Below are 25,786 nucleotides of genomic sequence, written 5' to 3' on the forward strand. Positions count from 1 at the left end.
GCAGGATAGACAGTAAGACTTGGAGACAATTACAATTGATCACTAACCTAATCAATAATTAGTAACTGCTAAGAGTCATCTAATTTTTTATCTAATCCTGAAGGGTTAGAATTAATTACTACCATCTTTTAAAAATGTGTCCATAGTTAGTATTCTGATTAGTCTCCTCATGAATAGCCTTCTAGCTGCTGAATCATCCTGATTGCCTCATGTAAGAAGTGGTGCTGGAGATAAACTTTGAAGAATTCTAGAGACTTTAGAATACTTTATAGTTTATAATAGACTTTATGATATGTCTTCTGTAGTATATTTTCAGGAAAACTTGGGTTTAAATCCTGCTTCTGACAGACACGGAGTAGATCCCTTAACTTTTTAGTGTTCTAAAGCTATAAGATTATATATAGCCAAGAAGGTATAGCCCTGCATTGGTAACCATAGGGTTCCTTATCCTTTTTTGCAAATTAAGAAACAGAAGAGATAAAATAACTTATTCATTTGTCATACAGGAAATAGCATAATGGAAACAAATTTCTGGTTTCCTGATTTTTAGTCTAATGCCTTCTAACTCTAATATTTTATGTCTTTATAGCTGAATAAAAGTAATTTAAAATGATACAATTAAATTGAGTTAAAAATTGATATATAAGATGTCCTTGATATATGAGATGTTAAAGTATATTTAAAATGTCATAGATGTATATAAAACATTAGAAGTCACTTAATCCAATTCTCCCATTTTACAGATGAGGATGGAGAGTCTTTAAGAGAGCTGGTTGAGTGGTAAAGCTGAAATTCAAACTCACAACTAGGAAATCCAAGTTCAGCATTCTTTCTATTGGACTACACTGCTTTCCTTGTCTTATATAATTAATATACTTCAGGATTTCTACTACCTAAATACTTCAAATGTTACATCTATCAGATTATAGGATCATCCTGCATTACTGAAATGAAAACAATTCTGATTTATGAGTCATTAGACAAGAAATAGAAACATAGTTTTAGTTGTTTTTGTTGATACTCAAAAAGGATAGGAGGAATTTGAGATAAAAAACAAATATACTAACATATACATATTAAATTGTTTGAAGTACCTTTATGAAAAGAAGATTAGTTAAAGCATAGTTCTTAATGGGTTTAAAAATATCTTGCAGTTTGAAGAGGGAAAAGATTAAGTGGCAAAGCTTGTTTACCCTGGCAGGTAGGCACCTAATCAATGCTTGTGGATTGAATGATTCTAAGACTCAAATTACACGTGTCAGACCAAACCTGATGAAATTATTTAAACAAAATTGTGGATATTTATAAAATGACCTTCTTTGAATTTGAAATATAAACAATTGATCATTTGGAGATCATACAATATTTTTGTTTGACTCATGTTCAGTGGGAATTGTCACAAGATATGAGGAAACATTAAAGAACCTAGATATACATAGTGACTATGTCTGATTCTATTAGCCTAATTTATATGCAATGTTTTCTATGTACATTTACTACCATCATCATGTCCCTTAGACATTACAAATAAAATGCAGGTCAGATGACTTGCCTTTAATGACCACCAATATATTTCAACTTTATTTCTCTATTTAAAAAAATGCATTTTTAAAAAGAGAAATATTACTATCTTGTAATATCCAGGAAGGGCTAAATATATTTTTCTGTTAGTAGAACTATATTACTCATAAACATGCCTTGTTTGTTTACATTAAGATAGCTGAAATAAGAAAAAAAATTTCCCCCTATAAAATTTATTTTCCAGAACAATTTCCCCAACTTCAAAAGAATCAATCTGGTTACAAAATGGTGATATTACTCAAAAAGGCCAATGGCGTATACTTTCCAGTAGCTGGGAGTAAGTAGTCCTAGATTTAGTAGATAAAGTCTTATGTAAGTACCTATGGCAAATAATGTTTCCTAATGTTATGTAGATGACAATGAAACAACTGGCTTGGCCATCTCTTACCCCTTGCCCTTAAAATAGCTCTGACTCACTTTTTTTTCTTATAGTATATCTCTTTTATATTAATTTTATGTGTGTAATTTTTTGTGGGTAATATGTTATAACTTATTTGAGTGTACCATGTGTCTTTACATTGTCCTTTAATTTTGAATTTTCAGAGAATGGCATTTTTGATTCATAATTCTTCATCCAAGTAGTCATGCTGAAAAGGCGAATTTCTGTTTCAGGGAGTACTTAAAAGTACTGCATAACTTTACAAACATAACCTATTCTGTTTTCTTTCTCCTTTTAAATTTTGGATCTAGTTTATTTAGGTATTTGCAGAATTTAAATGATATATAAATGAACCGATAAATTAATTCTTTGGGCTATGAGTTATTCTTTATCTACTTAATCACTCCTGTATTGGGAATTAATAAAAACTTTTTGAATGATATATATTTCATTTAGGAGGCTCTGCAGTAGTTAAGGCTTAATTCAATGAGAACAGATTACTTCTGAGGATTTCTGTACCTGTCAGAGATCCCTATTCCACTTGTTCATGCCACCTTTAACAAACATACATTTTCATGATTCCAATTCTCAAACAAAATAGTCTTTTTCTCAAAGAAATAATTCAATTTTCATTTGACTAATCAGTTATTCAAACCAAATATTACTAAGAATCCTCTTGAAAGAGAAAAATCTTGATGCTCAAGAAAGAAGGAATACAATGTAATTTTTTGATTGGCTAAGGAACACAGATCCAAGCTTGCACGGTCAATTTAGAAAAACTAAGTAAAATATACTACTGTTCTGTCTTAACATACTGTACTATGTTCCAGTAGAGCATATTTTAAGATAAGATGAATATTCTCATTTCAGGCCATTTATAGAACACTGTTCTGAGCATATTAATCTCCTACTATGTGCAGAATAATGTACTTAGGGAGACAAATGCATATATCATTCTTGACTTCAAAGGGTTAAAAGTTAACGACTAGGGTAAATTTCTATATATATATATATATTAAAACAGGAAACCTTTCCTAACTTCTCTTAATTATAGTACCTTCCCTATGCTAATTATTTCCTTATATCCTAATATGTAGCTTATTTTGTATTTATTTGTTTATATGGCATCTTCCCCAATAGATTGTAAACTCCTTAAGGTCAGGGACTTTTTGCCTTTTGGTATCATTGCTTGTATCTGGCAGATAGTAGGTGCCTAATAAATATTTACTGATTAAGTGAAGAAGAACATTGCAAATTGGGATCATGGAAGGCTTCCCAGAGGAAGTAATACTTGAATGGTATAATTTTTAAAAATCAATCTCTCTTTTTCTCTCTCTCTCTCTCTCTCTCTCTCTCTCTCTCTCTCTCTCTCTCTCTCTCTCTCTCCCCCCCCCCCCCCCCAAGCCAATAGATAGAAAACTCAGTCATATAAAAGAGTATGAGTAAAGCACAGAGGTGCCAAAGTGTGGGATGAATTTGGGACATGTGGAAAAGAGTTAGATGAGATCACTTTGGAAAGGAAGAGTAAAGTGATATTATGGAAAGCTAAGCAAAAGTGTTTGAACTTTATTGTAGGTCAGGTGAAGAATTCTGAACAGAGAAAAGACATGTTTAAATTTGTGAATTAGCAAAGTAAATATGGCAGAGGTGTGAAGGATGATTTGGAAAAGGGATGATGGGATCAGAAAGAAGGGATATACGAGGGAGAGAGTGTGGAGATAAAATCTACAAATCTTGATAACTGATTGAATATGAAAAGTGAGGAAGAAGAATTAAATATGACTCCCAAGTTTCAAACTAGTAGTATCACTGAAAGAAAAAAAAATGTCGGAAAGAACAGATCCAGGATAGAAGAGAAGAGGACAGAAACAGTATTTGTATGATCTGTAGAAAAGGGATCAAAGAATTGGGGGGGTATGTTAAAAATGGAGAGGTTAGAATACTCAATAGGTATTTTGGGTAAGCTCCACCTGCTTAATCAGAAAAGGGTACAAAATCACCTACCAATCTTTTCAATTAAAAAAAAAAAGGTGGATTATAACATCATTAATATCAACTTCAGGGTAATGGATGGCAAAAACCCCACAAGTATAGATAAAAGCTGGGATTACAATTATGGAAAATCTGACAGAGAAATTAAAAGCAGAATGAATGACAGAAACATTTAATTTGAATAGAACATATACCAAACTAAATATAATATTCATTTAGAAATATGTTTTCAGCACAAAACCCAGAAGCAAGAGAGCTAAAGCTGTAAGTTAAAAAAAAACAGGAAAAAAAATTATGTATGCCATGACTTTTTAGATATTGAATTCTCTCTAAAATGTTGTGATAAATTACATGGAGAAAAGCTCTTTTTCTTATGTACTTCATAGAAGGCAGAAGAAAATACTCACTGGAACAAACCAGCCTTGCTCTCCTTCCTGCTGAGAAATTTTGCCGGTTTTATATCTTCCCAGTCTTGCTGTAGTTCAGTCATTAGGCCCTTCTCGGGAAGCTCTGCGTGTTCTCTGAATGCCTATGGCTGGCTCCACTTCTTCCTTTTCTTTCCCTCTCTCTCTATCCTACCCTATAACTCAACTGAAATTAGCAACTTTCCCCCTCCGTGCCTTCTTCACAGTCACAAAACTCTTAGAATTCTATGCATCCAAGGGAGGGTAAGTCTTTGTCTGGGTTTAACTGGGACAAGTTTTCATTGGTGCTACTGGTTGAACCGAGTGTTGAAGTTAGAGAGCGAAGGGGAGGGCAGATGAGAAGTGACAGTTTCTTTCCCCAACCCAAGAGGAGATGAAGAAAAAAAAAGAAAACCTGTTCAACAAGTCTTTCTGGAACAGGAAGCATTGACTAGGGCGTTTAAAATAGTCGACTGACAAGTCACAATATGTTTAACTCTTTTAAAAATGATTATTTTTTTTTCTATTAATGCTATGAAATGAGAAATTCCAACTTCAACCACTATTCGTGACTACAGGAAATGAATAAGGCTGAGTGAGGTTAAAGTAACAACAGAGTTTGCCAAATTCACTGTGTAGCTCTTATTCTACAATTTAAATTATTCAAACAGGATGTTGCCTCATTGAGTACTGCCTCCTCATTGCTTAAACAATAGATCTGTTCAGTTTTTCATGTGGGAATGACATAGGTAAAAAGAAATTGCAGACACATGCGACTGCCTGGTTAACTATTCAGTATTGGGTAAAGGTGGGTATTTGAAGGAGATTTGAAAGGAAAATTAATGAATCTATCTTTTCCTTACTTTTTTCCCCCCAGAAATATTTGATGTTTCTATAACCATTAAGAAAGGGTTTTGGAATTGGAAGTATATCCACTTGTTATTAAACCAAATAAAACATCTATCAGATAGTGTTTTCTAATTTTTTTGTGGAGTAATAAAGGAAATTATTAAAGTTAGCAGTAACAGTTGCTTTAAAAACTTTCCTAAAGTAGGGAATAACAGGAGAATTTTCCCTCCTCACAAATAGTCACTTTGATGCTTCAAACATTTAAAATATTTTAAGTTTATCCATTTCTCATGCTGTATTTTACGAGAGGCAGGAGTAAAGTTAAAGAGGGATTATGTAACAGCTGAGACCATCTCTCAATTCTCTTTTAATTGCCAAAGCTCCTCTCTTAATTTATTCCAGAATTGAGTAGCCTGATTTAAAAAAAAAGGGGGAGGGGTAAAGCTTATACTCTCAGCCAATCATGAGAAATCTTCTAAATGTTTCCAGTTTCCTTTATCCAATAGACAAGTCCTATAATCTTTTCAAGGAACATACTTTAAAATCTAAAAATTCACAGATTATTCAACGTCTGAAAAGGACAGTCTGAAATGTTTGCCTTCAATGAATGAATGAATTAAAATTATTAAGGTTTATGTATATACACATATAAAAATTATCAAGTATTATAATACAGATAGGATAATAGTGGACAGGCAACTATATTTTGAACTGGAAAGTTCCAGGGATGTTGAATAGAATAGAGGAAGAATCAAAGATTCTGTTGCTTATTTATGTCACTTCATCTCTCTGAAGTTAATTTCTTTATCTCTTTGAGGGATTGACAAGTTTATTTTTAAAATCCTTTCCAACTTTAAGGATATGATTATATGATTATAATTCCAGAACTGGATAAGGTTAGGGTAGGAGGTAAAAAAGATGTCCATAGATCCTTAGAAACTTGAAGAAAAACTGTAGTGGGCAACTGAGAGAGCAAACAAACCTTTTATTAGAATAATCGCAGGAGAAGATTTAGTAAATGAAAGTGAGAATAATTGGAGTGATTGGGCTAAATTATACTTCACAGACTCTTATATTCAAGACATAGATAATAAATAACAATGGCAGATTGTGAATCCAAATCCTTTCACTAAGAAGCCCATTGGCTGGGGAGGAACCTGAGAGAACTGAAGCTTTAAAAAGAAACAAATGAGACTATTCCAGAATGATTGATTTCTTAGGAAACATTTTAATTTATTAGGGAGCATTTTATTTATTCTATTATTTATGTATTCCTCAATCATTTAACATATATAAAACTGTTCCTTTTTTTTTAAATTAAGGTGTTATCTTTTTTTTTCCCTGTGTATCACTACTGATGTTTTGAAGCATTTTGCCTCTAATTCCATTCCTCTCATAAGTTCTATGGTTTTTTATTGCATGACTTGTGGGGTTTTTTATGAACACATATATTGTGTTATAGCAGAACCAGAAGTTTTTTTTTCCTTCACATAATCTAAATTTTTCCCTGGTAGGATCAAATGGTTTTTTTTTATCTCTCAGTTCATCACTGATGTTGCTAAAAATTCAATTTTTGTATCATTATAGATTCTTTGATTTTAGGAAATTAATACCTTTAACAGATAAGATGGTTAGATACTCATCCAGAATAGCATAGGAGTTTTAACTACCATGCATGAGTAGTCATCTCCTCATTTGGGGTTTTTATTGATATCTTTTGTTCTACAAAACAAAATCACTATAGCTTTTCCCAGTAACCTTTTTAGAAAGACATATTAGATAAGAAATATTATTTTTAAAGACAAAGAAAAGAAAATGAGGGAAAATCATCACAACTCATAAATACATTGAAAAAGTCCAGAAATATCTAAAATGTGCAACACTCCTCTCTCCAAAAGGGGTGGCTTGAAGTGCCCTCTTCATATATCTCTTTATTTGTGTCATGCTTGATTTTTATGATTTTGCTTGGATATATATTGTTAATTTTTTTGGATTGTATTTGGTGAATTGAACCTTTTCCTTCTTTTATCTGGCATATTTAATCATATCTTTGCTTTTGAATATAACCACTATGACTGTAAACCAGCTTCAGAACAACAGACAGAAATGTTTAAGTAACAAGCAATCAAAATGTCTTTTTTTTTAAAGAAAGTTTTTTAGATGGAATAAAGATATCTTAGATACTCAAGAAAAAGATTTCAAGGTTTGAGATTTTAACTAACTTGATTTTTAAAAAGCTTTTACTAAAAATAACAAGCCTATATTTTTCAGTAAAAATTTCAGAATAATACCAAATAAATATAACTATATAATTATTGCCTATTTATATCCTTTTACTATACATGATGAAATTTGTCTTTCACTACCTCACCAATAAGTATCACTTCTAATTTTTTCTCATATGGTCATGTATCCATTTAGAATTGGTTGTGGAATGTGATGTTAGGTATATAAGGTAATATGATCTAAGCCTAATTTGTACCATACTGCTTTTCAGTTTTCTTAGCAGTTAAAAAAAGTCAAATAGGAAATTCTTTCCTAAGTAATTTATGTTTTCTTGTTTATTGAATCACTGAGTTCCATTGTTTCTGATTCTTTTTTGTCTATTCTATTCCATTGGTCTACCTCTCTCTCTTTTTGACTAATGCTATATGATTTTGATAATGGCCATTTATTTTATAATATAGTTTGAGGTCTGGAAATGCTAGCTCTTCTTCATGCTTACCTTTTAAAATGATTTCCCTTGATCTTCAAGATATATTACTTTTCCAAGTGGATTTGTTATTTAATCAAATTCTATAATTCTCTTTGATAATGTGATTAGCATAGCATTAAAATTGTAAGTTAACTTAATTAGTATTGTCATTTTAATTATAGTCCAACCATAACCACAGAATATTTCTCTAGCTATTTATTCCTTGTTTCTTCAAGGGGAATTTTATATTTGAATGTGTATATATGTGTGTATGTATATATATGTATGCATATATATATATAATGTAAGTATATATATTATGTGTGCATGCACTTTGGAAATTGATCTTCAAATATTTTATACGTTTTATAATTCGTTCAATGAAATTTTTCCTTCTATTATTGTCACTTGGATTTTGTTATTATTATATGAAAATGTTACTGATTTTTGAGGGTTTACTTTATAGCCTGTGATTTTGCTGAAGCTATTATTTATATGAATTAATATCTTTGCTGATATATTAGAATGTTACAAATAAACTCTCATGTCACCAGCAATTTGGGATCTAGCTTTCTATATCTATCTACCTATTTATCTTTGCTGATCATTACACATTTAATTTCTTTTTCTTTTCTTATTGCTTTGGCTAGCATTTCTAAACTATAACAAATGATAGTAGAGAGAATAGGCATCTTTACTTGTTCTACTTCCTTAAATGAGTGTTGTATTTTGTTGAAGATTCTGTATCTATTGAATTAGTCATGTGGGTTTGAGTATTTTTTCTTTTTAACATGATTAATTATGTTGATTCTTTTCTTGATGTTTAATGAAACTTGCATTCCTATTATAAATCTAACTTGGTCACAATGAATAATTTCTTGTATAATTCACTCTAGTCCATTTAACAAAATGAAAAAAAAATATTGAATTGATTTTCATCACTGATATTGGTCCATAATTGTCCAACATCTTATTCTTTCATGGTTTACAATGTGGTTTCCTTTTTAATTTTTGAAAATAAATTTGGTACTATGAATAATAATTATTTTTTAAAGTGTTGATAGAATCCTACTGTGAATTCATAAAAAGTAGGAGTTTTTTCCTTTGAGAGTTCCATTAATAGCAGTTCTATTTCCTTTCCTATGGTTAGATTAGTTAATTTTTCTTCTTTATCTTCTTGCTTGGGTATTTTGAGTTTTTGAATATATTCCTTTATTTCTTTTGTCTTCTCAATTTTGTTAGCATATACATATACTTAGTAATTTCTGATAATTAATATTATTTCTTCTAGTTTTGTTGTGATTTCACCCTCTTCCTTTGTTTTTTTGTTGATCAATTTTCTGCCCTTTTCTCTTTTTAATAAGGTTAACTAAGAATTTGTCAATTTTATTAATCTTTTCAAAGAGCCAGCTTTTAGTTTTATATATTATTTCATTTTTTGTGCACAGTTTATTTCTTCTCTAATTTTTAATATACCTTGTACTTATGTTAGGGTTATTTATATGACTTTCTCATTTAAGAAGGTACATTCAGTTCATTAATCCTCTCCTTGATTATTTTCTTAATGTATATTTGTAAGTTTATGATTTTTCCCCTGAAGACTAACTTTATCTCAAAAAATTTGACTTGTTCCATCATTATCATTTTCTTTCACATAAGTATTAATTCTTTGATTTGATTTTTGACTCACCCAATATTTAGAATTTCATCATTAAATCTTTGTTTGAGTCTTTGTTTCTTATTTGTGGTCTCTGAATGGATCACTATTTTTAAAATTATGGTCCATAGAACATGTTTGATATTTCTACTTTTTTGTATTTCCTTGTAATATCTATGTAGCTTAATACATGGTCAATTTTTGTTAAAGTTCTATTTGGTTTTGGGAAATTAAGATAACGTCTTATCAATCTCATTTAAAAGATGCAATAGGTCTTGTGGGCCTAATTTCCATATCAATTTGTTCAGTTCTAGTTCCTATTTGTTAATCTTTTTGTACATTTTTCCCCCCAAATTAAGAGAGGGACAATCAAAATCTCCTGCCACTATTGTATTATTGCTTGTCTTTTTGTAATTCAGATATTTTCTTCCTTTATGAATTTATATGCTATGGCACCAGGAGTAGAAAATTAATTATGATTTATTGTTCCTGCTTCTTTTTACCTTACTGTAGTTTCCTTGTTTATTTCTTTTTATGTTGGGAATGTTTGTTTTTGCTTTGACTAATAGTATGATTATTATTGCTGTTTTTTCAGATCTATCTAATGTATAGCAAATTTTGTCTCTCATTTTTACTCTTTTTCCTTTTTAAAGGTGTTCTTGTAAGCAAAGGATTGTAAAATTTTGTTTTCTTAATAAACTTGTCATTATTTATGTTCACTTTTAGAATTATGAAAATGTTAGCTTTAATATTGTTCCCCCCTCAAAGACAGTAATTTGTCTCTTCAGTTATTTTAGCCTAATCTAGGTGGGATCTTCTAAGATTCAGTTTATAATGTTTTTTTCAGGTTTGTTTCTCCATCATCATCATCATTTCTTTTGGCTTACTTTTGCAGCCTTCACTCATTTCTTTTTATATTTTTAGTGAAAAATTTCTTTATCATTATTTTAATGTTGTTTTGTTGTTAACACCATGAATATCCTTCTTTTTATTTTTCTAGGGTAAAAATTTATTTTATTTCTTCTGCCTTCCTCAATTTTTCTTCTTTTTTTTATGCTTTGCTAATATTTCTATTGTCTTGGATGTTTCCAAAGGCAAAATTCACTCAGATAGTTATTGATTAAAACTCAGTTTTGCATTTTCATGCATCCTTAGTTTCCTTGCTCTTACAAATACATCATTTCATTCCCTCTTGTGATTTCTGGTGTGATTAGAATAGTCCTGATTATTCAACTTTCTTTTTCTTTATATTTGAAGGTTCTCATGATTGCTTGCAGAATTTGTTATCATTGGAATTATTTAATTTAATCACTATATGTCTTGGAATTTGCATCATAGGAATTTTTTTCTTCTGGAGGGATTCTGAGAATTTTTTAGAATTTGTTTTACATATTCAGAAATTTGGGGAAGTATTCTTGTATTATTTTTTATATTATGGCTTTCATAATTCTTGATTTGTCATGTTCTTTTGGGAGACCTATGATCTTTAATTTGTCTCTAAACATTCTGCCTATGAGTTCAAGATATTTTTTCTTTATATTTATTTTTATAAATGTATTTATTTTTATAAAGGACATTTTTAAAATTACTTGTTTTTGCTTCTTTTTCCAGATTATCCCTCATGTCTGTTTTCTTGCATCCCCAATCCATTGTTTTTCTTGTCTTTCTTTGCTACTATGGATTTAATTTTTTCTGTTTTGACCATCATTTTTCCTATACAACTCACAAGTTCTGTTTTATAATTGTTATTTCTTTCTTAAAACATTCATACTCTCTTGAGAATCTGTTGGTTTCTCTTCTTCATCAAGTATTAAATTCATTTTTTGATATCTCATAATATTCGTTCATAGATGTCTGGGATCATTTATATAATCTAGAGGCCTTTCTATAAATATCTTTTTCCTTTTTATAAGTATCTTCCTTGTTGTTTGTGTTCAGGGTGTTTAAGTTTTATTTTGAATTCTCAGTAATTTCAGTTATTTTCCTTTGTCTTCCAATATTGCCCACTTTCTGAGTAATTTTCCTTTGATAGCAGTTTCCCTGAAGGCTAGACCACAAAGCTTTTTTAGCTTCTTCACATATCTGGCAATTTACATTTAACTAGCAATAGTTTCTGCCACAAATGATTTCTAGGTTGATAGAACTGTATCCAGCTGGATGCCAGTCCCTTTTACTTCAGTCCTGGTGGAGTCACACATATACTTGCATCCTATCTCTCTTTCTTTCAATATTCTGCTGAATCTACTTCTAGCACAAATTACTGCCATGTTTTAGTCCCATCCAGAATAAATATCTTTACTTTATTATGTAAAACTGAAAATAATCATCATGTATAACCTTCCATGTTGTCCTTCACTTCTGGCAACTAAGTAGTACAATGTAGAGATCACTGGATCTGGGTTCAGAAAGACCACAGTTCAAATCTCTTCTCAGAATTTGTTAACTTTGTGATCCTGGGCAAATCATTTGACCTCTACTTCAGTTTTTTTTCCTTTGTAAATTGGGAACAATAATAGCACCTACTTCATAGAACTGTTTTGAGGATCAAATGAGATAATATTGGCAAAGCATTTTATAAGCTTTAAAGTTGCATAAAAATGGCAGCTATTGTTGTTGCTATTCTTTTCTACTTGTATTCTCAAGAGACTGTTCTCCTTTAAGTTTTTTAGTGAACCTTGCCACTGTGGATTCACATTTTTCTATTCTGTCAATTAGTTTAGTTGTGCAGGTCATACATTATGTTTCCATATTTTTTCTCCTTCACAAACTATTTGAAACATCTATAGTCACTTGAAAATCAAGCGTTTCATGGTTTTAAGTTTTGTGATTCAAGAGAATCATGGTTTCTCTTCATCAAGTTTCTTTTCATTATTTCCTTTTATTTGCAACATTTATTCAGATATTTGGACTTCTTTAGATGATATTCCGTTTTGTTATCATCTTTCCTTTTGATTTATCTTCTTGTGCTTAGGAAGCTTTTGTGTTTTAATTGAGCTTTTCCTTTTCTGAGATATTTGGCAATATTGGTTGTTTTACTTTCTATTCCCCTAGGTTTTATTTTTTGATATCTCCTTTGATGGCAGTTTCCTTGAAGACTGAGTCTTAAAGCTTTCTCAACTTCTTTGCATACAGGGCAATTCATATTTTATTGATCTCAGTGTCAGCCCTAAATGACTTTTAGGGTGACAGAACTGCATCCAGCTGAATTCTAACTCACTTTACTTCAGTCTTGGTGAATACATAAAGGGGTTGACTTTCTATTTTAGTTCTTTCTTTTTCTCAGTTCTCCCAGTCCTTTTACATCACAGATTGCCGTCATGCTTCAGTCTCCTCCAGAATAAAATGGTCTTTTGGAGACCTTCTTTGGAGAAGGGATTGTGTTAGAGAAGAGATGCTGAGTTTAATACTATTTCAAGGCAACATTTTAGGGAATAAGGATTAGTTTTTTCTCCTTCCAGTTCATTAAATTGCTGCTTTGATAGACTTCTTGGTGTTTTAAATTACGGAGACAGTCAAAATTGCTTTATCTTGTATACATAATTCTAATTTTTATAATATTTGAGAATCCTGAAGATCAGAGATAGTGTCTATTCCTCTGTTTGTTTGGTTCAGCCATAAAGAGCTTTCAAACATGGTTCAGTTATGCTTTTTAAAATATAACAACACAGTGTATCCAAATGGAATGTGACTTAGAAAAGTGGGAGTCAGTACATTCAATAAAAATACTTTAGAAAAGTTCCATTAATTTAGCTTTAATATCCTTCGAGTGCAACTTTACACAAAGTAGCGCTAAATGTTTTCATGGAGTAACATTATTTAAAGATGTGATATCCTTTGTTTTTCCCCTTTGTTCTTCTGTTACCAGCTTAAAATTATGCTGATTGCTAAGTATAATGTTAATATTTACAGTAAAAAAAAATAACATCAGTGATAGATACCTATAACGAACAGGAAACAATGTCAGTATTTCTGGATAATTTTGAACATATATTGGAATAATTATTTTCAAGAAATTTTGACATATATTTTAACAGTGATTGTCTTTTTCTTCTTTTTTGATCTTCCTAGTCACTTTGATTTTAATAACTCCTGATGTGTGAATATAAGGTGATTGCAGGTAAGGATTGTCTGATTATTAGTATTTTCTCAGTCTATAACACAGCGCCTATTATATATGTGATAATTAATTTCTTTGTTGATTGATACCATTTATTTAGTATATTAAGAAGCTGTTCCTCCTGCATTGTGCTTTAATAATACACAATGATATTTATATAAATATGCAAATACATACATATTATAGATATAATTTTGAAGTTTAAAACACTTTCCCCAAATCTTGCTATTATCAGAGATTAAATGACTTGTTAAAATTAGTTAGATTCCTTAACTGGTTGTAATTGTATATAAAACACAAGATTATGATGAGATAGTAGAAGAGGCAATAATATTGCTTCTGAGACTGAACTTTTTGCTTTTTTTTTTCCTAGGGTAGAGAATGAAAGAATCTTAGAGTAAAAAAAAACCCGGGGAACCTTCAGTTACAAAGCTCCAGTTGTACTTCATAGTTATGTGAGGAGGAATAGTCTGATATCTGCTCTCATGCAAGATATAGTTGTTGTTCTTTAAGATATTCAGAACATTCTTGAGAGCTGGTTCAGTGGACTAAAGGCTCAAGCTGTTTACGTAATTTTCTTTCCATTCGTGTACAAAATACACAAATAACTCTAGGTACTTTCTCTGATATTTGGTTGGTGGAAAATGTTGGTTAATTTAGGTAAGAGAGATTTTGTTCAGTTCAATCAACTTGAGGTGTGTTAGAGTGAATATCCTTTTCCTGCTGTGGATAAGTAAATCTTTTGTTTACTCTTGAATGATCTCCCAATGTCTCATATTATTCTAAAAGGGACACTAACATCCCAAGAGCCTGGATCAGACCTGAACCAGAACAATTGGTATAATCTTGCAGGATTGGAGCATAATAAGCTCCATGAAAAGGAGAATGAGTAATTCAGAGGAAAGTGTGCTTTATGCTTCTGGTGGATTTTTGGTGATGCTGTTAAAGATGATTGCTCTCTATGAGTTCCTCGCTATTCTCCCATTGGATTTCTTTTTAATCAAAACAGATTTTTCATCATTAAAAAGGAACAAATTAAGAAGAACTTGTTATGATCTGCCCTTCCTGGAACTGGATGCCTTTGTTCTACTAAGTCACCATAATTTTCTCGAGGGAGATCTACTGAAAAAATATCTCTCAATTATAGATGAATCCTATTTGTGTGTGAATTGGAAAAGAATTGTTGGGTTTTAAAATAGCTTTTTAGAAATGTTAATGCAGTAAAACAAGGGTCCTTTAGTTCAATTAATTGTATTTGGACAAAGACAGCCATTGAGGAATGAGACTACAAACCATGAAGAACACCAAGAATGGAAGAATACACACCAAAGTATATAGATTATCTAATATTTGTACTGAAGGAACCATTTGCATTTTATTTTTGAATATGACATTTGAAAGGCCAGCTGGAATTTTGCCACAAGGAGTTTGTTGTGATACTTTTGTATAAGTCACTGGGGAAAGCCCTTGAATAGACAATACTTGATTCTCCCCACAAAGCCCAGAGACATTTCTGGAAATGGGAATATAAATAAGTGAGCTTAATTAGCTATGGACAGTCATCAGTTTAAACTTTAAACTTTTACCTCCTAACTGCGAATCTTTCCCCTTTTTTTCAGTCACTAAAGCTTCCAGTGAGGGACTTCTGAATAATTCAGATCCTAAGAGGATTTACCCAACTCCAATAGAAATGCTTATTATTTGCATTTGGCAAATACAATTCATGTACTAGCCTAGAAGAATTTCTGCCTTTTTGTTTTCTTTTCTGCTTTGCTCTGTATATCTGGACAATCTTGGGATGTACATCCTTGTAATCATAGCAGCTTTTGGAGTTTAAAATGAATTGCTCAAAGATTTGACTGGCAGCAAGAGGAATTTCCTGCTTTAAATAGGATAGTCACTAATAGGAAGGGGGATCCAAACCCTGTTGTGATCCTTTGGAGTTTCTCTATCTAATGGTACAATTCTCCTCAATTGTGATGAAGTAGTGAAAGTTAGTGATGTTCTGATCTTAGGCACCTAGTAGTATCAATACTCACAGCACTTTTTGCCAAGCACAGTATAGTTTTATGCTTCTGGTGGATTTTTGGTGATGCTGTTAAAGATGATTGCTCTCTATGACAAATTTGGGAAGGGGAGGCTTGAGGGTAAAAGGACGAGTCAGTGTTGAGTCAAAGTTGACTAAAAAAAGATTTAAGTTAAAATAACTTGAGAGACAGTATTAAGTTTAGAGCAACAAGGGGATAAATTACAATTTGAAAAAAAATTTAGGCAGAAAAATTATAAAATTAACTTTCATAACTTTTATGTGAAGGTGTTAAACAATCCAATGAAAGGCAAAAGTCATTAGAAATCAAAACCTTAAAATTTGTTGCTCACAAGAAACACATTAAAAAAAAAGACACACAGAATAAAAATAAGGATCCATAATAAAAAATTTCCTATGTATCAGGTGAATCCAAAATTCAAAATAAATTCTGAAATTAGATGTTAAGGCATTGAAACATTTACATTCAATATTGATATTGATTTGTTGCATATACTTTCTTTCAGAATAATGTGTTTCTCTTGTTTACTATTTTTAGATGGTAAATTTTTGTTTTTGCTTGTTTGATAGTATGATTGTAACTCTAGCTCTTTTGGATACACTCAATGCATAATAAAAAAAAACCCACCAAAAAACCAACTGATTTATATATAATTAATTCATAAAGAAAAAATTTATTAAGTTACAGAAAAATATAGATTATAAAATAATAGTAATAATAAGGATCACAAAGTTCTTAAAAGGAGAATCAATAATGAAATTTTATCAATAAGACAAAAACACTCATAGAAACAGTAATTTTGTGCAAGAAAATAATAATGATGAAATAAAACAAAGATTTCTTGGATTTAAGTAAAGCAATTCTCAGGAACAAAAATCTTATCTCTACAAACACATATTAATAAAATTGGAAAGTAGGGGATTAATGAACTAAATTTGCATTTTAAACACTAGAAATTCCTGAAATAAACAAATAAAATAAGCAAGAAAAGATATTAAAATGTAGGAGAAATAGGTAAACTGGAAATGAAAACGTCTTTCATAGAAATGACATTAAAAACCTGGTTCTTTGAAAAACCTATCTGATTCTTGACTGGTAGAAAATGATGGACAAGAAGAAGGTAAAACCAAGATGTCAGAGTAGAAGGAAGTAGTATGGGAATCTCCACATCCCCCATCCAAATACAACAACCAAAACAAAAACCCTTCCTCTAAATAGTTCTAGAAAACTACCTGACAGAATCCTTGGAGAGGTAAATAAAGGAGTTGGCAGAGTTAGTTTTATTGTATCTAAAAAAAAACAAGAAACATTATTTTGTGGGATAAAGCTATTTCATATTGCAGTACTCATGACAGCTATTTGCACCAAGATCACTACAAAAATAATACTAATTCACATACCAAGAAATACACAGAATGCAAAGTAGAGAAATTCTAAGAAATTCACAACACAAAACAACTTTGCACATATTTTTATATTTAGGGATTTCAATGTGAATGTGAATAAAGGGAAAGAATGAAAAATTTTATTGAGGAGTAACTAATGAGAAAGGCAAAAGTCTTTTAGACTACATAGAAATCTTATACAACCACATTATGAATATTTATTGTGAGACAAAAATGGTTAGAATCTAACCATGTTGTGCACCAAGTGATATTACAACAAACAAATTTGATTATATTTTAATTGAATGAAAACTAATCAGATAACTTATTAACCTGGAAATATTAAGTATAATGACTAAAGTTATTAAAGAAAAATAAAAATGAGAAAAGACATGATGCATAATTGAAACAATTTCAACCTGAGGAAAGGACCTTGATTGTGATTATGGTAATTTCAGATAGCTGTTTAATTAATGTAAACAATAAACATTATCTCTTTTCCCAGGGAAGAGATATTATCTTACAAGGGAAGTTGAACACAGGTTTAAAACATAAATTTATTGGTTAAAACATATGGAAAAAGCTGTATAAAATTATAAGCAGTATCACCAAGACAACAGACACACACACACACACACACACACACACACACACACACACACACACAGAAGGATGGGGCAGTAAAGGAGGGAGACAAGGAGACAAGTGCAGTAGGGGAAAATCTACAGAAAGTCTGATAATATCTCCTACTAAGTAAAGTCATTGAAAGCGTTCCCTTAAAGCAGGGGTCCTCAAACTAAGGCCCAGGGGCAGCTGAGGACATTTATCCCCTCACCCAGGGCTATGAAGTTTCTTTATTTAAAGGGCCACAAAACAAAGTTTTTGTTTTTACTATAGTCCAGTCCTCCAGCAGTCTGAGGGACAGTGAACTGACCTCCTATTTAAAAAGTTTGAGGACCCCTGCACTGGGAAATCTCTAACAAGATTATTTCCTGTTCATACATCGAAGTAAGATGAATTGAAAGATGCAAAAACAGAGTCATCTAACTCCTTTTTTTGGTTTTGCTTTTGCAGTTGACAATGTTTTTCACTTTATTATTTTAATTGTATTTTATTTTTTCCCAGTTACATATCAAGAAAATTTCTGCATTCATTTTTACAAAATTTTGAGTTCCAGATTTTTCTCCCTTCCTCTTTCTTCTCCCCTTTTTCAAAATAGTAGTCGTTTTGATATAGTTTATATAGTTGATATAGTTTATACATGTAATACATGTAATATCATGTAAAACATATTTCTGTATTAACTACAGTTGTGAAAGAAGAAGAAGAAAAAAAACACAAGGAAATAATAGAGTGGAAAAATATGCTTCAATCCATATTCAGAGTCATCAGTTCTTTATCTGGTTATAGATAGCATTTTCCTTCATGACTCCTTTGTACTTGTTTTGAATTATTATATTGAGGAGAAGATCTAATCAGACATAACTGATCATTACATAATTTTGTTCATACTGTGTTTGATGTTTTCCTGCTGTTCATTCCACTTTGCATCAGTTCATACAAATCTTTTCAGGTTTTCTTGAAACTTGCATGTTCATCATTTTTTATTCCATAATAGTATTCCACATGAAACACTGCTTTTTCAGCTATTTTCCAATTAATGGATATTTCCTCAGTTTCCAATATTTTGCTAGCATGAAAAGGGCTGCTATAAATCTTTTTGTACATGCAGGTCCTTTCCCCCTTTTTTATGATCACTTTGGAATTTAGACGTAGCAGTGATATTGCTGCATCAGATGGTATGCACAAATTTGTTGCCCTATGCTTTGTGCCAGGTACTAGCCTACATATTGAAGATATGAAGGCATAAATGAAAAATTATTGCCATTAAATAGTTCATCTTCTAAAGGGAGAGAAAAAATTTCGTGGGGGAAATAAATTGGTTTGAACCATATAATTGAAGATGCCATGTTACAATCCTTAAACTCTTAGGGTCCTGTCTAAATTTTAAAATGTCCATTTGGGGGCAGCTAGTTGGTATAGTGAATAGAACGCCAGCCCTGAAGTCAGGAGGACCTAAGTTCAAATCTGGCCTCAGACACTTAACACTTCTTGGCTATGCAACCCTGGGCAAGTCACTTAATCCCAATTGCTTCAGAAAAAAAAAAAAAGTAGATGCCAAAACATCAGAGAAATTAGCAAAAAAAAATGGCAAATTTGTAACAAGAAATCAGAAAAAGTTTACACATTGAAGTAACTCTCCCATTGGAGTGAAATAATATATTATGTCTATTTTGGTAAACTGAATTATCTCATCCAGGGGGAAATTCCCCTTCCTTAAAACTTTATTTATTATGAATTATCATACATTCAAACAAGCTCCAAAAGAGTTCTGGAACTGGGTAGTTAAATATGGCTTGAATTTGTTTGGGGGTGATTTTCTTTTCTTGGTTGTAAGCTTTAAGAAAAGAACACTTCAAAAATGTTGACTCCAGAAGAATGTTTATACTCTCTTATTAGAGAGATTTTAGAAAAATTGGTTCTACAGCAATTTAAAACTTAGCAATAATTTGTTTATCATTCAGTTTTTTTTAAGTCCAAAAGACATTCTCGCCTTATAATCACTGATAAATTAAAAATGGATAGACAAACTAAGTTACCTATGTTAGAAACTAATTTTCAAAGCAAAATTTTGGACTTCTAAAATAAAAAGAACTTGTGTGCTTACCTCCCCTGCTCCCAACCATCTACAATTTGGTTTTGTGAAAGACTTTTAAGGGAAACAAAATAAGATTTTTTCCCTTCAATTTTTTTTAAAGTAGCACACAGTACTTTTTAGTTAGTTTCAGAATTTTAATGTTTTCTTTAATTCTCATTTATTCTTCAACCCATTCAATAATGAATCCTTTCTAGTAACAAGGAAAAATGATGAAGTGAATACAAATGACACAGGTATGATTTCTGATAGTATAAATTGTCTTACAAAATAACTATTATGTGTCAAGTACCTTGCTTAGCACTCTTTATTGAGAGGAGAGAGACATTATCTGTTCTCCAAGACCATGAACATTCATTATAATTTGTCAGAATACAAAAAACAACCAGATGTTTAGGAATTTATCATAAAAATTATGAAAGAAAACAATTTCCCTAATTCAAATTCCTGTCTTAAATATTATATTATCCTATGGGTGAGAGGGAATTACAGAGTGTTGATGTGAGCAAAGCGAATTAGTTGGGGTAGATAAAAATCATTTTTCTTAAATTATTGATGAGAATTTGGGTATGTATAAAATACCATTAATAATCAGGAATTGCAAAGGAAAGTAATTCTGAGAATTTACCTTTTACTCATCAGAAGGGCAAAGAGTAAAAAAAGGAAAAATATTAAAAAGTCTGTGGGGAAAAAAGCACATTGATGTACTGTTGATAGATCTATGAATGGCCATAACTATTCTGGAAAACAGTTGGGAATTATATACAAAAATTTACTACACATGCATAGCCTTTAATTGAGCTTTACCACTGGTAGACCAAAGAAAATAAATCAAGAGGAAAAAAGCTTATATGTACAAAATATTTATAGCAGAACTCTCTGTAGTGGCAAAATCCTCAAAGCTAAGGAAGTGTCTATCAATTGAGGAATAAACAAATAAGTTGTAGTATATGAATATGATAAAATACTATTGTAGTATAAGAAACGAGGAAATAGCTTTTGTAAAGCCAATAGAGACAAAGAAAATACATTTATTGGTATCTTTTTTTTTTCTTTTTGCTAAGCCAATTGTGGTTAAGTGACTTGCCCAGGTTCACACAGGTAGGAAGTATTAAGTGTCTGAGGCTGGATTTGAAATCAGGTCCTCCTGATTTTAGGGCCAGTGCTCTATCCACTACACCACCTAGCTGCCCCTTTTGATATCTTAAAACCAGAAGATGGCAGCACATCACAAATGTATATTTTTTTCATCAGTTTTGGTGGTCTCACACCTTGATGATGAGAGTCTTGGTATATTTTCTATTGAAGATATTCAAAAGGAAATAAAAAGAGGCACTCAACTGATGTGCTTTTTATGCCATTATTGTCCAGGAGCAACAGTTGACTGTTTTTTTTTTTTTTTTTTTAAAGTGCCCCAAGACATAACATTACCATTGTACATTGCATGACAAGACTCAAATATGAGAGGAATTTTCACAAAGAATTTGCATGGTGGATTGTGAAAAACACAAGAAAAATCCACATAATTCTGAAGTCACTGATGTAGAAGATAATATCAATAAACATGAATCGTAGCCTTTATCACCCATGGGAAAAAAGAAAAGTCACGAAGGAAGGCCAAGAAAAGTGATTTTTAAAGGGAAAGTCAGAAGATTGCCCCTTCAAAGAAGATCTACATCCTTTCATGGTACCGATGAAATAGAGAATAATTCCTCTAGAGAGATGTTTCCACATAGAAGGAGTCCCAGTGATACCATGCCTAAAAGTGGATTTTGCCATGTAGATGAAGAAGAGAATGAAGCAAGAGGAAAGCTTCGCATGTTTAATGTGAAAAAGGCAGTTAGTTACACACTATAAATGCACATTGGTCTCTTCTGGCACAGTACAACTCACAACATCAAGAGCAGAATTTGGTGATATTAATATTAAAATTGTTTTTTTTAAAGATTAGGGATAGAAAATGAATGAAATGTACACCTTATAGGTTACCAGGTGTTACTATTGGATGTGGAATAAAAACTTGTGTCGACTTACGGTTACTAGTGTGGTGTACCAAACAGAGCTAAATGTATTGAAAATATGACACAAGGGATTTACAAACTTTCTTGTAAAAACCATAGTGGAAATGATGAGTGAGATAAAGAAAATGAAGAATGAGAAAGCAAAAGCTGAGGAAAAATAGCAAGTAGTGGCTTGTCTCATCAGCAACTCTAAGGATACTATATATGGAAGTTATTTCTGATTTAGAAATACCCATCATACAATGTGTCGTTGATATGAGTAAATGCAGGTAGATTAAAAAATGATATGTGTTTAGTTGAGAGCATATTGTTAAAGAGCCTGTAGATATGAGGAAGGTTTGTAACTTTATTTGATTTTATGCTTTAAAAGAGAGCTAAAGAGCCATTTTTTCCCAATAATATAGATGCAATGTAAAAATAATGTCAAAGAAATTGATGAAAAAATGCAAAGGAAGAAAGTTTTGTTGTACCAGACCCCCAACTATATTGTAAGGCAATAAGTATTAAATCTATCTAGTGTTGGTTAAGATAAAGAAAGATAGGTCTTATGGTGAGCATTTCTAGCCTGTGATTGCATCTGAGAGTTATAAAATGAGAGTCCTGGGTGATTAAAAGCTACTACTTCCTGGAGAAGAAAATGACCAGCACCAACAAATGAGCTCAAAGAGGCTCTGGCTTGCTAAAAGATAAGAACCTTTTTTGGGGGGTTGTATAGAACTAAGGTGAAGGCAAAATGACTGCTCATCAGTCCACAAAATAGTTCCTATTGTAATTATAACCTGAAGTTCAAGGCAAATGAATGTACATGATTGTTTTCAGTAATATAGAGAACTTATTTGGCACTATCTGCCTGAATGAGGGGTAGTGTTGGTGAGGGGTTGGAGGAAGAGACTTTCTTTTTCTAGCTTGTAACTTTTAGAGAGGACATTCTTGGTTTTAGGTTCTCTTTAGAGATAGCTCCTTGGAAAGGGAAAATAAATTTTGAGAAGCATAAGAGACATGTGGAAGAATTGATACTTCAACATGTCCCTGGTTTCCAGCTTCCCATTTAAATTCTTGGGGAATTTCTCCTTAGGTAAGATCAGAGAAAATATCTCTTTTATTTTAAGTTGAGATCTTTTTCTACCAATCTGCGCTCATTCATTTATGGATTATCTGATGTTCTAATCCCTATAACTTCTTTTGTTTTTGTTTGATATTTAATTATATAAATGGATTTATTCCCTGTTCAGTTTTTGGAAGGTCTTTTGTGTAACTGGCATTTAGTAGAAAGAGTGTCAAGCCTTCAGATATAAGTTTGAGATATTTCTTCTCTATTAAAGATTAGTGACCAGCACAGTAAATTGAAACTAAAGGAAATTCTTTACCCTTGACTTGCAGTTTTCAACAGGTAGTTGAATACCTACTTGTCTGATACTTCCTTTCTTTAAAGATTAGCTTCATGATTCCAATCTCTTACTCTTTTCCAGCCAAGTATCAAAATCTCCCTTGGAGAAAGGTAGATTAGGTGTCAGAGATTTCGCTGTATATTTCCTGAGAGCTGAATTTAGACAAACTGAAGTATATATATATATATATATATATATATATATATATATATATAATCTAAACGACCACCATGCACGCTTCATACAATGATCATACAATGATTCAACAATAATACATATTAATTTTCAGAAAGTTAATTTAATGTTTTAAATTTTTGTCAGTGAATGATTATGTCTTGTATTTTAAATATTCTTTTATAGTAGAGGAAATAAAGAGCTATTCTATACATGATCTATTTTATATAATGATTACCTTTCAAAAAGGTGCCTTGATAATTTTTTAAGAGGGTGAAAGACCATACACATGAACCATATCAGGCTTTGTGTAAGAGTTTACAAATTCTAGAATAAGACATGATGAATCAGAGACAATGAAAAAAAAACCTGGTTCTTCCCTTTAGATGTTAGTTTCCCTTGGATTATAGATGAAGCCAGAGTAGGAACTTTGTAAAGTAACACAGCTTATTGGCCCAGCATGTCTTTATAGAATAAGACTGCTTCATCTTTAGATAGAGATTTGTTAGAAAATACTTCCACAAATATCTTATTTGATTCTCATGGTAGTGATTCAATGAAGCTAAATTTTCATTCTTAAAAATACTGGTAATATTAACATTTCAAGTTTGCAATGTACTTTACATGTATTATTTCACTTGATTTTCAGAATACTTATGTGAATTAGCTAGATACTAAAAATATGATTACCTTCATTTTACAATTATTATTAGTTAGCAACAGTTTTATTATTCAAACAAAGACACTCCCTATATATAGAGTCAAGGCAGAACCAATTAAAATCACTATATTCATAATAACATAATTGAGACATAGTACACTCCCCACTCTACTTCCCCCTCTTTCCTGCTGTGTCTATTGATTGTGTATAGGAAAAACAAAGTCATTTTTCTAAATCTCTAATTATATCTTTGATTCCAGCTATTTGTTTTTGCTTTATTTATATAGCTGAAACTGAGCAAAAGTTCAGGTAGCTGCATAGCCAAATTGTTTTTCAATTATTAATGAACACATTCCAATTCCTGTTTTTTAATATTGGGCAGTCATTTTATTTTATTCTTTCTGAAAAATATCTTATTTTTAGGTTATGCATTTCTGGAAATTCGGTACACCTTTCCCATGTTTTCTTCTTTTGGTTTAAATTTTATTTCATATCAAGGAGAAAGAGCAAATCACAGTGTTAATCATAGTATAGAGGCTATAAAGTTGAAGGCTATTTATTCTGCGTCAGTGGTATAAGGAGAATATCATGAGCAAGTCAGTCGAATGAAAGAGTAAAAAATACTCAATTGTTGGTACTTACCTAAGAAATACAGATCCAGGACTGTCTGTTGGACTTAGCTCCTCGCTCAGCCCTTCATACTGAAATACGCTATCACTAGAGAATTGCCTTTTCTTCGCCATTGTGTGTTTGACTTGCAAAAGTCAGGAAAGATGCCTTAAACATTCATAGACATTCTCTGAAATGATCATAAAAGAGCAGGGTTTTTTCACTTCAGGACTTTCTCTTGGAATGACCTCTAATCTACAGAATGCCTCTTAAAAAAAAAGAAAGTTAACGAGTAACTATGAGTATGGTTGAAGTAGTTTCCTTTTACCTACATTTTTTTCATAGGCAAAATATTGAGTAATCTCAGATGCATAGTATTAGTCATATTAGCACTTTTGGAAATCTGTAATCATGGAAAATAAATGGGAAAGATATAATTAAAAAAATCTCATTGAACTTGGAATTAAGAAACTCAAGATATCTAAAACACAAAACCAAATCAAAATACTTTTAATAATTATCCAAAGCTGACTAATAACTATTCAAGGGAACACTAATGGACTAAAAATCAAAAAAAGTTATATAGATTAGAATATATTAGGCAGTAAACATGGGGATTGATTTCTCCCAGTAGGAGGAAGATGTGTGTGTGTGTTTATGTATTTGTGTGTGTATATGTGTGTGTGTGTGTGAGAGAGAAACAGAGACAGAGAGACAAGACACAAAGACAGAGACAGACACATAGACATACAAAGACAGAGACAGAAACAGCCAGCCAGGCAGCCACATAAACATAGAAACAGAGAAAGACAGAGGGAGACAGAGAGGGAAAGAGAGTGCTGGAACACCTAATCTTAATCCCCAAACTGGAAATTTGTATGTGCTTGAGGCACCACTTTTGCTACATACTGATTTCTTCCTCCATTCCTTTTTTTTCCTGTTCTCCACTGCTCTAAATCAACCTGCTACTGAGTTATAAGTTAGAAAAAACTAGAGTAGGAGTTAGAAAGTTAGGAAAAAAACTCTCTTCATCAAACTCACATAGATGGAAAGCATCATGTAATCATTTTCCTCTTGATATAAATGCTTGGGTTTATTTCTTGTTATGTG

General features: G+C 31.4%; 1 protein-coding gene and 1 pseudogene across 3 annotated transcripts in view; one reads left to right on the forward strand and one right to left on the reverse strand.

The window, feature by feature from the left end:
• The window catches only part of GRAMD2B (GRAM domain containing 2B), a 65,875-nt gene extending 40,948 nt beyond the window's left edge, over positions 1-24,927 (reverse strand). For 2 of the 3 annotated variants that reach the window (XM_031968584.1, XM_031968581.1), the window contains exon 1: positions 24,710-24,927. In XM_031968584.1, coding sequence (XP_031824444.1) covers positions 24,710-24,810 — 101 coding nt within the window. In that variant the 5' untranslated portion in view covers positions 24,811-24,927. Of the gene's footprint in view, positions 1-4,359; positions 5,037-24,709 lie in introns of those variants that run through there. The other variant, XM_031968587.1, reaches the window with a different exon arrangement.
• LOC100926375 lies at positions 21,023-22,477 on the forward strand (annotated as a pseudogene).
• Positions 24,928-25,786: the final 859 nt, after the last annotated feature.

Source organism: Sarcophilus harrisii, chromosome 1 (genome assembly GCF_902635505.1).
Source record: "Sarcophilus harrisii chromosome 1, mSarHar1.11, whole genome shotgun sequence".
NCBI lineage: Eukaryota > Metazoa > Chordata > Mammalia > Dasyuromorphia > Dasyuridae > Sarcophilus > Sarcophilus harrisii.